The 13,476-nt window shown below is 38.3% G+C and overlaps 2 protein-coding genes across 15 annotated transcripts; one reads left to right on the top strand and one right to left on the bottom strand.

Moving 5' to 3' along the window:
• The first annotated feature begins 1,173 nt into the window (after window positions 1-1,173).
• nsmce1 (NSE1 homolog, SMC5-SMC6 complex component) lies at window positions 1,174-8,406 on the top strand. Of its 14 annotated transcripts, XM_082536458.1 has the most exons (8): window positions 1,185-1,314; window positions 2,058-2,177; window positions 2,813-2,934; window positions 3,077-3,154; window positions 4,410-4,556; window positions 5,860-5,976; window positions 7,285-7,411; window positions 8,268-8,406. In XM_082536458.1, the coding sequence occupies exons 1-8, from the start codon at window positions 1,203-1,205 to the stop codon at window positions 8,300-8,302; spliced, it is 858 nt and encodes a 285-aa protein (XP_082392584.1). In that variant the 5' UTR covers window positions 1,185-1,202; the 3' UTR covers window positions 8,303-8,406. The 14 variants fall into 14 exon arrangements, with proteins under 14 accessions (XP_082392578.1, XP_082392584.1, XP_082392581.1 ...); XM_082536454.1 differs by lacking the exons at window positions 5,860-5,976; window positions 7,285-7,411; window positions 8,268-8,406 and adding exons at window positions 1,850-1,904; window positions 5,055-5,851 and having other exon boundaries at window positions 1,280-1,314; window positions 2,013-2,177; window positions 2,818-2,934; XM_082536460.1 differs by lacking the exons at window positions 5,860-5,976; window positions 7,285-7,411; window positions 8,268-8,406 and adding exons at window positions 1,850-1,904; window positions 5,055-5,851 and having other exon boundaries at window positions 1,292-1,314; window positions 2,013-2,177.
• A 976-nt stretch (window positions 8,407-9,382) lies between these two features.
• LOC309708538 (trace amine-associated receptor 13c-like) lies at window positions 9,383-10,546 on the bottom strand. Its single transcript, XM_082536659.1, has one exon. It carries the CDS (start codon window positions 10,409-10,411, stop codon window positions 9,416-9,418), a length of 996 nt encoding a protein of 331 aa, XP_082392785.1. The 5' UTR covers window positions 10,412-10,546; the 3' UTR covers window positions 9,383-9,415.
• Window positions 10,547-13,476: the final 2,930 nt, after the last annotated feature.

Genomic DNA, 13,476 nt, shown 5'->3' with positions numbered 1-13,476 from the left:
ACATACAGAGAAATCCCCAACAATCAAATTATCACTAAGTGAACAGCCTCTTGGCAATACTGGGAAGGAAAAACTTGTTATGAACAGGAAGACACCTTTAGCAGAACCAGGCTCAGGAAGAGGCAGCTATCTGTCGTGACGAGTTGCGGGTGATGGGAGGAAGACGGGACAAAAAAACACACTCTGGAAGAGAGCCAAGTAATAATAAATAATGATTAAATCCAGAGTGGTGTGTAAGCTCAGAGAGTGAAGGGTGAGTGAAGAAGAAACACTCAGTGCTCTGTAGGAAGCCCTCAGCAGCCTAATCCTATGGTGGTGTGACTAAAGAAGGATTCAGGGTAACCTGAGCCAGCCTTGTATAACTCTATACTTTATAAAATTCAATTTACACTAAAGATTATATGGTGTAATTTTTTCATGGCATTAAAATAAAGCACAACACTGCTACCGTATATATTGTGGTGACGTGCAGTACTGTACACGCAAAACATTAACGCTCAGTACCAATATGCACTTTCACCATTAGAAAATTTGCTTACATTATTATCTGTATGAAACGAGACACAGTTTTTCTTTTTATTCATTCTTTTATATAACATGAATCTTTTTGTTGCTTTGTTTGGTATCACTGGCCTGTGGGTTGCTTTTGCCTGCTGTGGACATCATCTTCATCAGTAAACAGATTACCACCACAGACTCTGTTCTCTCTGCAGTTTCCATGGCACCCAAGTGCATACGTCAAAGATGCAATTTCTCTGTCGACATGGCAACCTGGTAACGTTAAAACACGTCGATTAGATTAAAAAATGAATGAAAGAAAAGGGAGAGACTAGGAAAGAGGTGCCAGTCAGAGGAGGTAAGTCTGAGCTAAAACACTAATAGTCTGCTTTTTATTTAGCTGTTACTTTATTTAGCAGTAGCTCCTGCTTTTCAATGAATGTGGTTTGTCTCTGTATTAATTATTTTGTGTATCTGGCTTTTCTTATGTGTATGTACCATATACTAAATCTATTCATTAAGAATTTTATGTGGAGCTGCCACTTTTATAATATTTCAAACTTAGAGGTTTTTAACATTTAACATGTTATGTATTGCTATTGTAAAAGTAAAGGGAATAATTTTAGTAATGTTAATTTGGTCACTGATATTGTGACAGCTCTAAAAAACAGGTCTGCAGGCTTGAATGAACAGAGGTGGCAGGGATGGCGTCCCGCAGTAGTTCCTCCACAGCAGCAGGTGGCAGTGATTCACCACAAAAACCTACAAAGACGAAGAGAACCCGGAGGAAAAGACGGAAGGCGCGAGCGGTAGGGGGTGAGTAGGTAAACATGTTTAAATGAAACTGGAAAGAATTAAAAAAAAAAATTTTAAACATTAGAGCAACTGCAGAACTGGACAAGCAAATAACCGGGTCCATTAGCAATAACCGTTGATTGACAAAAGACAGCAGATAGTTAAGTTAAAGTTGGCAAAATGTCTGGCTGTAACGTTACCTAGCGTAACCTTTCTAAAAAGATTCAGTCATAGTTACAATATTTATATAGTTGATGCTAAAAGCTAGCATCAGTAGTTTAGCGTAAGTTAGCCGTTCGGCAAAGACGAGGAAACTGTTTCAGAAATGATGCTATTGTTGAGTTTGCAGGAGGGAATAGTTGTAGCATTTTAACTTAAAGAACATCTGCTAACAGTCCTCAGAGAAAGTGCTTATTTCACTTTTTATACACTTTATAACAGAAATACGAAAGTACCGTGAATTTGGTTTGAATAACAATTTGGCAGAACGTCGGATCGGACGCTGGTCTTATTTAGTTTGCTATGTTTTGTTGTTGTTGTTTGTTTGTTTTTATAGATGTCTACATGTGCCTTTTAGATGTTTTATAACTTCTTTTTGTGTCAGTGAAATAGTAAGTGTCACTTTTTCATCACATTCTTATTTATCTATTTGTTTATTATTTACGTTTAGCCAGCACAAAAGTGTTGTGGGATGATCATCTTTTTTGTCTGATTTACAGATATTTAACTATATATATATAAAGACCACCTGTCTGTACCCACAGACATGTCACGACAGATGGGAGAAAGCCATCGAAGGTTTCTTCAGACCATGATGGTCAGTGGAGTAATCGATGAGCAAGCTGCAAAGGCTCTTTATCAATACTGCTGTGAAACGCACCACAGTAAGTAAATTCCTATACATGTGAACAACAATTGAATGAAAATTCAAAATGCACCTCATAGTGTATCTGGAGACTAGTGTAAAGTAGGGCAACAAAAAGTAGTATCACCCCCTTATTAATTATTAATAAATAATTTCTTATTTTCTTACACTAAGAGACTGTTACTATTGATTTACTGTTACACAAAAAAGCAACCTCATTACACTTGAAGGCAGTGTTACAAGACGCCTTGTACCAAAATTAGCTACTAACTAATTTCTGTCTGCAGACCCTGTGCAGCTATATAAATTATTAAATAAGTTGTAAAATACAAATTTTGGGATAGAAGTACAATAAGATGATGGTATATATGTTCCAATTAAAATCCTTCAGCCCAACCCTCCCCAAACATATAGACATTATAAAATATTTTTGTGTGTGTATGCACTAGGGCTGTGCCATTTCATATTGTCCATTGTCCATTATATCATCAGAAATATTGTCACAACTTCCCTTTAAATACTGTGATACAATTTTGAGATTATATCACCAACCTTTAATGTGCACATTATGACACCAGAACCACAATGTGTCTTGTTTTGTTTTGTTTTTGTAGGAGACTAACAAACATTGTTGTTTTTGTTTTTTTTCTGCAGCACAGTATGCACCCGACAAGCTGGAAGATTTTATTGATACTATCAACTCAAGACTGCAGCCAATGTTCATGCAGATTAGGAAAGGGATGTCTGAAAATAACGGTCTGCAGTACTACGCCTTGGTTAGTGATTTAATGCTTGTATTGGGTCTGCCTTGTCGGGCTGTTGTTTAGTACGTGTCCAAGCTGCAAAGACTTTACATGTTTAAGGATCATATTAAAGGAAATACATTATTAATTAAAGTTTAACTTTAATCCCATCCAGGTGAACATGGCTGAAACTGACATCACCAGGATGTCGTCAGATTATGCCGACAATGAACTTGAGCTCTTCAGGAAAACAGTGAGTTAAATTCACAGCAAAACAACATGTTATAGATGCCTCCACTATAAATTTTGGTATTTGTTGGGGTGGGGTTTTAAGTCTCTGGTGGTATATTGATGTAAAACCCTGAAACAACATAACTTGTAGGGGTGGGGGAAAAAATCGATACTGTGTAGTATCGTGATATTTTGTTTGCTAATAATGTATCGATACAGGGACAGCAGAAATCGATATTTTGTTACAAAAAAAGTTTTTGTGGACTGGAACATGCTCTGACTTCAGAGCATGTTGATCCTTTTTCTGAGCAAGAATCCTGACATTCCTTCACTGTCCAAATGTGTTTAACTTTTTTTTGGCAGCAATAAACATAACAGTTTACTTATTTTAATTTAAGACATGTTTTATTTTAATTAAGTTTAAAACTTTTTTATTTAATGTAAAATTATATTTTGTTTTAATTTACTTTCAAATTCTTCAGTTGCTGAAGGGGCTGCATAGTTTTCATAAATTGCATAGTTCAGAATAGCTATAATTGTACCAGATGGTTGCATTCAGTTAAGTTGGACTAGACTGTAATACAAATCGTTCAGTTTGTCAACAATAAAACTGACTGAAATGAGAGAAAGACTGAGTGTGAGACTTTGATATTAGATAAAATGAATATTGATAAAATTTACCTTTATGTACAGAATCTGAATATCGCAAAATATTTAAAAAAAATTGCAATAATATCGAATCGTGCATTAAGTATTGTGATAATATCGTATCGTGGGATGTGTGGTGATTCCCACCTCTAATAACTTGTAGGTTGCAGTTCAGTGTAACAGTCTAATCAGTGACATTATCCATAAACAGTGGTCAACATTATTTTTTTGTTCAAAAGATCATGTAGGAAGTCATGAATAGATTACTGCACACAGATTTGTGTGACTGTGGCTCTTGAGGTAGAACATCAACCATTTAGAAGACTGGGGTTGTGATCCCTGTCCATATGTTAGTTTCCTTGGACAAGAGTATTGAACCCCAAATTCTGGTGTGTGTTAAATTGGCAGTCGTTAACCCTGTAAAGCCCAAACCATGAAAATTCAAAATTTTGGAAAATGGAGTGTTGAGAAAGAAGTTTAAAGAAGTTTTGTATCATATTTGCTACATCAGGAATTCCTAAACATATCATGTTAAAGACACAGAAGAAATGGTATGAATGTGTGTGAATGGGTGAATGTGGCTTGTAGTAAAACTAATGTTATGATCAACTTGAATTGTGCTCATTCAGTTGGACCTCATCGTGTGCTCTGAGAATGGCAAGGCTTCCTCTACTGATATTCTGAACAGCACAGACTCCATGACCACCAGAAAGATGAAGAAGAGCGAAACGGAGCACCTGTTGAGCCGATTAGTGCACGACAAATGGCTCAGTGAGGTAAAATACACCGTCTCTAGTAGGATTTCACAATTCTGATTATTTATTTCCCACAAACTACTTCCTCTTTTTTGTGAACGGATTATTAAAATGATTTCAGTTCAAGTTCAAGTTCAAGGTTCTTTATTTGTCACATGCATAGTTATACAAGTATAACACACAGTGAAATGTAGCCTGACACGCTCCTCGACATGTGCAAAAATTGGGGGGGGGGGGGGGGGGTGTAGAGGAGGAACATTATATATATATATATATATATATATATATATACAGACATATAGTATATACACTGGGTGAATGTGCAGTAGTAGCAGCAAGCAGGTGAATTCTGTACATTAATATGAATAGACATCTGACTATTTTACAGGATAGACAATATAAACATATTTAAAGTTAAAGGAATTGAAATGTACATTGTGCCTTGGTTTAGAGTGTCTGGAAGAGAGTCCTGTCTCAGTCAATTATAGATGATGTGAGAGGGCGGGTGTGTGTGTTTAGGGCACGGATGGCTTGGGGATAGAAGCTCCTCTTGAGTCTCTCTGTCCTTGCCCGGAAGATGCGGAACCTTCTACCAGATTGCAGAAGTTGGAACAGTTTGTTGCCAGGATGGGACGGGTCCTTCAGTATCTGCGCTGCTCTAGTCCGGCATCTCCTGGTGTAGGTGTCCTGAAGCGGGGGGAGAGCAATCCTGCAGCAGCGTTCTGCTGTACGGATCACTCTCTGGAGAGCTTTTTGGTCCTTCACACAGCTGTTCCCGAACCACGATGTCATGTTCTGTGTGAGGATGCTCTCCACAGCGCCTGTATAGAAAATCCTGAGGATCTTTGGAGAGACCCTGAACTTCCTCAGTTGTCGTAGGTGATACAGGCGCTGCCTAGCCTTTTTGGTCTGGACCTGAATGTGGGCAGCCCATGTCAGGTCTGAGGAGATGTGAACACCAAGATACTTGAAGTACTTCTTCAAGTACTTGCCTTCCTATTAACCATATTTAAAATGGGAATGCAGCAGGAGGAGGTCATACAGCTTATTAAGGTCAAATATAATTACTCCATTTATGTTTATCATTCCCATACTGCTTCCTTTATTAATAAGGCGTAAAATGTCATTAATTATGGTTTATTATTATAGGCTTTATTATACAAATAAAATAACGTTTATTTAGACAATCCTTCTCATTTACAGCTTACAAAACAAGATTTCTTTGTTTCAATGATAACAAAAATATAATAATAATAATAACATTTTGGGTATGTGTTTCAGTATGCTAGTATCATTTTAACTTGCGTGCTATTTGTTACCCTAGAAACGGGGCGAATACACCTTGTCCACCCGGTGTATCATAGAGATGGAGCCTTATATTCGCACAATGTATCAAGACCATATCAAAGTGTGCCACATCTGTCGTAACATCGCTTTCCAGGTAAATGTTTCCCTTTTTACACTTAGTAATATCACCCTCGTACCCGCTTGAATTTAGGCACTGATGATCACTGTAAACTGTAAACATTAGGTTGGTGTGGTTATATTACCTCAACTTTAAAAATATAAATTTTTATTTTTAAAACGAACAATGAAGATGACTAGCATGCATATACAATTTATAATTTATATTACAATTACTACAAATTATTGTTTATATTATATTCATTTGCTGTTGAGAAAATTGATCTTGAGAGAGAATTGAAGTAAATATCATCTGTAATGTTGACCGCCTACCGTATTGGACACAACTGCTTGATAAAGCATATCTAATCAGCCATCCAAATTGCAGAAACTCATATAAACGTGCTGAAATCCCAAGTGTCAGCTGGAGAAGGACGGGGACTGAGGTCTCTTTAAATGTGGCATTGTTTATTTGAATATTTCAGAAATGGTTTTCACATAAAACATTTTTTAGAGTTTATAGAGAATGCTCAGGGAAAGAAGAAAGCCATCGTGTGAGTGCTAACTAATTGACGTTGTCTTGTTGATGCTCAAAGAGCTCAAAGAATAATGTCAGAATGGTTCTAGCTGATAGAAACAGTAATACAATCACCCAGTAATTATAACCACGTTATAGATATGAGCATCTCTGACTGCAAAACATGTAGGATAGGTTGGCCACAGCAGCAGAAAACCAGTGTACTCCAGAACCATGTAAGATTGGAAAAACATTGTCTGGTCTGATGAGTTTCAGATGATTGGAACATAATTTGAGATTAAAAGCATAAAAGCATGGCTCCACCCTGCCTTGTTGGTGGTAGGCACATGACTGATGTAATGGAGTACACTTTAGGCCTCTTAGTGTAATCTGAGCACCACTTAAACACCACAGCCTGTTGACTCATGTTGTATTCCTGTATTCCTCCTTTAATGGCAAGTGTTTTAATCGGCTAATGGGCATTTTTGACTGAATAACACACCACAAAGAGCATAAGACCAGTTTCTTTACTGTGCTAATGAGTTCACAGTATTTAAGTGGCCTCTACCACACCAGAACCAGTGGAAATAGAGACTAGCATAATGAAGATGCAGCCCACATAAGTGAATCATCTGGGGCCAGTATGGACCAAAATCTTTGAGGAATGTTTTTAATTGAGAAACATTTAAGATAAAGGATAGTCCAACCTGATATGTGTTAAATGTATCCAAAAAATGACCAGTTACTGTAATGTGTCATCAGCATTATTTGTTTGCTTAGAGTATTTGATCTGAATTATTATTTTTTTTGTCTCTCTTGTTTTTTCAGTGCCAAATCTGTGAGAATCCTACATGTGGCATAAAAATACACAACCCATGTGTGGCCAGATACTTCAAAGGCAAATCGGAGCCACGTTGTCCTTCTTGTGATGACTTCTGGCCACATGAAATCCCTGGTATATGTTGTTTATTCTCAAATGCTGTTTCTGGACACATTAGACCTCCAGTAGTTAGAGACTCCCAAACTTTGGTGCACATTTGATCGGCTTCAACTGGAACTGTGAATGATAAAAATAGAAATGAGTGTGTGGCGTGAATAAGGCACGGCGGGACCACAGAGTATCATTCGGAGCCATCTTTATTTACATCTCACCACAACACCCCCAAACCCCTGAGTCCCCGTGTTTTTAACTAGGCGGGCATGATTAAGGATGCCGTGCAGGTGCGTCCGCCCTCCCTGCACGGCTGCTGAGGTGCCTCACGTGGCTCCTCCACCGCTTCACTGTCCTCGGGACACACCTGTGGGGGTGGCGCCCAGGCCCAGAGCAGTGCCGCCAGCTCCCCAATCCTTTCCCGGTGGCGCTCGGACTGGTCCTGCAGCTCTTCCTGCTGGCGACGCACCTCCGCCGCCTGCTCCCGCTGGGCGGCCGCCATTTCGGCCACCCTCTGGGCCAGCTCCTCCATTCCCTGGCTCCGATACGGACCCGCCGTGCTGCCTCCTGGGTTTTGGCACCAATGTGGCGTAAATAAGGCACGGCGGGACCACAGAGTATCATTCGGAGCCATCTTTATTTACATCTCACCACAACACCCCCAAACCCCTGAGTCCCTATGTTTTTAACTAGGCGGGCGTGATTAAGGATGCCGTGCAGGTGCGTCCGCCCTCCCTGCATGGCACCGCAGACCACACCCCACCACAGAGTGCAAAAAAGATGTGTGATTGCCGTTTTATAATTCATTTAAACATATATTCAAATGGAAGGTGAATAGAACAACATAACAAACTCATGTTCTTTGTTCTTTTTATTACAGAAGTGAAACGTCCTCATTCACAATCCAGGAGATGAAGGCTTCATCAATAGTCTTTCTTAATGGTTTATTAATATAATATAAATGTCTTTATTGTTTTTGCTTTTATACATACAAAATAAAAGATTGTTTCAATACTGTAGTATTTGTATTGCATTTTACAAATATCTACCCCCGCCCCTCAAACAAAACAAGTTTCTCATTGTGAACATTTTTTTTCTGTCTAGATATATATTCACATTTTCTGTTCCACTAGAAGATAAGTTAAGAGAATAATGTCATTCTAAGACATAAAAGATTTTACAGTAATAGCCCATTTTAACTAACATGTGATGGAGATTTGAAAATTAGTTTTGCTGTACAACATACACGAGTATCTGATTTGCTGAAGATAATGACATAAATCCATCTTAAAATGTGTCTCACTGTGTTCACAATAAGAAAGTTTTCACTGATCAGTGGCTGCTCAGTGGTTGAGAGGAAATTAAGGCGATGTCTTTCTTTCAAACCTTTATCAACTTTCCTAAACCCCCTTTTTAAGTCTGTAGCATACAAACTGTTAAACTGAAAGATGTAAGAAACAACAATAACCATTGTTACTTTATCTTGTCCCCAACAAATTACATAATACATTTCAGTAATGATTTTTAATTTAAATGTTTCATCACGATCTTGTGTGTTTTTTAAGTGCTCCTTTAAATTTTGGGGCAGTGAACAATATGGCAAGAAATATAAAAAATACACAAAGAAATGAAGCAGCAATTTGAAAGTTAAAAAGGGAAGCTCAATGAATAAAAAGAATGTAATAAGGAGCACAGTACTTAAAAATCTAAACAGAATAAATACAAGTCCTGTAGTAAAAAGCCTGAAAGATTCTGAGTCATTATAATTATTATTGTTGATTTCATGCAGTAAGGAGGGTAAATCTTTTTTGCCATTATGCATTGATACATGACTTATATGTTCCAGTTCTGACAGGATACAATACTTGTTAGAGACAGTGGGTCATATGAAATAAGACTTTGTGACAGATGTTCTTTGATTCATTGAATAAGTCTATAATTAAAAACCATTATGCTACTGCCACATATAATAATCAGCAGTTTCATTCTCTCATACAGACTGATTTGGTTCAGGATAAATTTGCTATTTTAAAGTATATTTGCCTGAGAGGAGCCCTTCTCTAGTATCTTCAGGGAGACAATGAACCAGATAGCTTTTCTAAACCACGGGTAGAAAAAAGCATATATCAGTGGATTCAGACAAGAATTGAAGTACAGCATCCAGGAAACAATAGCCCAAGATGAAGCACTGTTTGAAATGTCCTGCCCTGCAAGAGAGGGATAGTAATACGGACAGAAACTCATCAAAAACACAAATATCACAACGCCAAGAGTCCTGGCTGCCTTTTTCTCTGATTTCTTTGCGGTGATTTTTACTGTACCAGCTGCAGCAGCTGTAATATGAGACCGCATGGCATGAGCCTGAGACACCGCTACAACAAATACTCTCATGTACAGAATGATAATGACTGAGCAAGGGCCGATGAAAGTAAAGACAAGGTCGATTGCTCCAGAGACATAGTTAATCACCACCAAACACTGACCGTGACAGGTGTTATGCCTGTTTGGCTGCCTGAGATGCTCCTTTAAGATCATCCCGTTGTAGAGGAGCGAACAGGCCCAGCACAGAGTCACAGACAGCTCCGCTCTGCTGTGAGTTATTTTAGTGGGGTACTGCAGAGGATAACAAATAGCTACGTAGCGATCAATTGATATGAGCACCATGTTGCCCACAGAGGCTGAGGTGAGAGTGAAACCGATAATGTAAGTAAAAGCACACATGAGATCTCCCAGCAGCCAGCAGGTTTCTATAAACCGCATTGCTTCCACCGGCATCACAAGCAGCCCGACCAAGAGGTCTGAGATGGCCAGAGAGAGCAGGAGGACATTGGTGGGCATGTGGAGCTGCCTGAAATGAGAGATTGATATGATAACCAGCACATTCAGAGCTACAGTTAGCACAGAGATAGACAAGAACAGTGTATAGAGGAGGACAGCCTCAGGCTGAGGACGTGTTAAGCCCCTGCAAGACAGATTCGCAAGCTCAGGGTAGCAGAGTTCAATTCTGTCCTGCCTGTCCATCATCCAGTATAAAGAAAGGAGGACCTGCTGAGTTCAAGCAACCTGCTCACCCTGTGAGACATTGTACAGCTTATTTATCTCTGATGACACTCCCCCCTTCCAACTCCAGAGTCAACCTTTTCATCACTGTCTGCTAAGTAGTCCCCTGCCCCCCCCCCCCCCCCCGATTCTCTCCTACTGTTCTCTTCCCCCTCTCTCTTCTTCCTCCTCATCTATACTCCTCTCTTGTTTTTTCCAGCTTGCTCCTTTCTTCTCTCTCCCCCCTTTCATCACCCATTTGTATGATGCAAGATTCAAGTTTCTAAGTTCTGTGAAGTAGTTTCAAAGCAGATTAAAGTGTAAAGCCAAAGCATTCATAAGTCAGCAGTCACATCCTTCACTGCTGACAGATGTGTCTGTTTTGACAGTGTTTGACGTTGTGAGACTTGAGCTCCTGTTTAAGATGCATTTGACATTTTTTCCAAGTATTTCAGATTAATCAAAAAGCAAGCATCATCTTTAAATAGAAAGTCATTACTTTGTTACTTAATTTTTCCATACTACAAAAGGACATCCTCGTGTGCAGACATTGGGTTATTATTTACAGCTTAACACAATAAAGGCAACATTATTTAATACATTTAAAACATTTTTATGATATATATCCCATGTGAGGAATCAGTGTTTCAGGGGGATAACTAGAAATAAAAATAAATCTAATAATCAAACAACTAGATTCATCCCTCCATGAATTTCATAGGTTTTTTTTCCCCAAGTCACTCAAATCATTTACTGATTCAAGTATCTATTTCTAGGTTAGCAGTGTGAGCATATTGGCAACACTGACCTTGGTTACGTGTTTGTACGACAGGTTATATTTCCTTGAGTTGAATTTCTTCCACTAAAGTGGTTTTTAGATTAAAGTCAAATGTCTTTGATCTAGTCATTAGAGCCTTGTAAATTTGCTGTTTATTTATTATTGGGAAAGAAGATATTTCTTAGCGTGTCAGAAGATCACTATATGAAATTTTGTCTGCAGCAAACTTTTCAGAGGATGCCGGTAGGTCAAATACTTTCAACAGTCATTATGGGAAAAAGTGGTGGAGATGAATCCAAGTTTAAGGTTTGTGGCATTAGATCAGTGTTATGGAAGATGATGAAGGGTAGAGGTTAATAATAGAGCAGTTAAACTTGGAGGTGTGAATTTTAAGGTCTGCGGCTGTTTTGATACCAATCAGCTAAATAAGAAGGAGCTCTCCTTCTTCAATTGGAAACTTTGCAGAAACAGAATCACGCAGCAACAGCAAATGAGCGCAAACAAACCTCAAAGTTACACAAGAACTACATGAAGAGCAAAGATGTCTAAATGCTGACTTTTGTGGGCTTTTCCTTGCAGCACCTGACCTTAGCTACACTGAACAGTTATGGGAGCACAGACTGGGTTGCCAGGCTTTCCACAAAGTCTTGGAATCCTGTCTGCACCACTTCATATCTGGAGCAGACCCAAAACAACGATGCTCTCACATTTTTAATTTGTATTGTTTTAAGGTCCATGAGAGATGATGGCCTTTTTTGTATTTTTTGCTTTATAATTCACTCAGTATTTTCAGTGGGTGCCTGATCTGGACTGCAGACAAGCCAGATTAGCACTAGGACTTTTTTCACTGAGACATGCTGTAGTGTTTCTGGATCTTGTTTATACCTTTTTTTTCTTTGCATTGTAAAGTTTTACAAGGTTTTTCTATAGAAACACATCTGTGTTTAATGCAGTGCTGCCCGAGGGCTTGAAGATGAGTGCCATTCGATACTGTTTTGGGGCCTCATCTCGATTGGATTCATTTAACAATATTATGTACTGAAGATATGAAATTCTCATGTCTCTACCTGGATGGTATTATTATTATTAAGATAGACTGCAGAAGCCTCAACTTTTGTTTCTTTGTCTCTTTATTTAGGCAGGGAACCGTGCAACATGAGCTTTATGGAAACTTAAACGGACTGTATTAGTTTTGTTAGGAAAAGTTCTGTTTACTTCAGCCCTGTGGTTGTATGTCTGTATGTGGTTGTAGGCCTCAGTAACTGTTCGAATAGACATTTTACACATAAACTATTCATTAATAAAACCACAAAACTAAGAGTAAAGATAGCTGGATTTGATTTTTGGTCTTCTGTATACTGGCACACTGTGACACTGTCATAACTGACTGGGATAAATGAATGATACAAAGCCATTATTAGTCTGTGGAGTGAAATATGCTATTATAGTATCAGAATGTATTGGTGCTATTGTCATTTGCATTAAAGCATCAGTATTATGACCACCCCTTTACTATTATATGGAGTCATCTGTAATCCCTTGATCCCTTTCTATGATGCAGCTTCTCTTGGTTGCCATTATAATTATGTATAATTTTTCTGTTAGGTAAGGCATTGAGCTAATGGGAAACGCTGATTGTAAAATATAACAAAACTCTCTATTCCTGTGGAAAATGCCATCAATTTTAGTCCTAGAAACTTCAGTCTCAGTTTTAGCTCACAGCTTGTCATGCACTGGTCCTGATCACTTGAAGTGTAATAATGCAATTAATTCTCTATAATCGCCTAAATTTTGTTTTTACTCATTTCTACTTAAGTAATTCTATATTTTTTATGTCTATCATATTATGTATGACATTAGTTCCTGTTTAATCACTTATTTGACTCCTTAATTCAGGCACTGTGCATTCATGTGACATTTGGTTGCATCATGTGTTTTTGTTAAAGTTTGTTTATTAACACCTTTGCCTTAAATTCACTTGAGGTTTAATGGGACATCAGACACACAAGGTCTACAAGGAGTAAACTTGTCCCTCTGGCACACAACACACCCAACAACTTTCACGTGTGTTTTTCTTTGTTGGAGCCGATGAGGAAACAATGACTTGTGTCTCATACATAAAGGGAAAAATACAGTTCATGTACTTCTAATACTCTCCTAGTACTAACTTCTATAATATGTCTAAAGGTGTATCAAATACTTTAATTAAATAACTTACCATATTGAACCTTTCACTGATGCAGACGTGTTTATTTATTGTAGCCATCATAGT

The sequence above is a fragment of the Aulonocara stuartgranti genome (genome assembly GCF_965226115.1).
Source record: "Aulonocara stuartgranti genome assembly, chromosome: 6".
In the NCBI taxonomy this organism is placed as follows: domain Eukaryota; kingdom Metazoa; phylum Chordata; class Actinopteri; order Cichliformes; family Cichlidae; genus Aulonocara; species Aulonocara stuartgranti.
This window is presented reverse-complemented; position numbering and strand designations above follow the sequence as displayed.

Coding starts and splice junctions, on each gene's coding strand:
- nsmce1 (XM_082536452.1), top strand. CDS start 1,203: ATGGCGTCCCGCAGTAGTTCCTCCACAGCAGCAGGTGGCAGTGATTCA. Junction 2,935..3,076: donor GTCTGCAGTACTACGCCTTG/GTTAGTGATTTA, acceptor AATCCCATCCAG/GTGAACATGGCTGAAACTGA. Junction 4,557..5,054: donor ACGACAAATGGCTCAGTGAG/GTAAAATACACC, acceptor GTGTGTGTTTAG/GGCACGGATGGCTTGGGGAT.
- LOC309708538 (XM_082536659.1), bottom strand. CDS start 10,411: ATGATGGACAGGCAGGACAGAATTGAACTCTGCTACCCTGAGCTTGCG.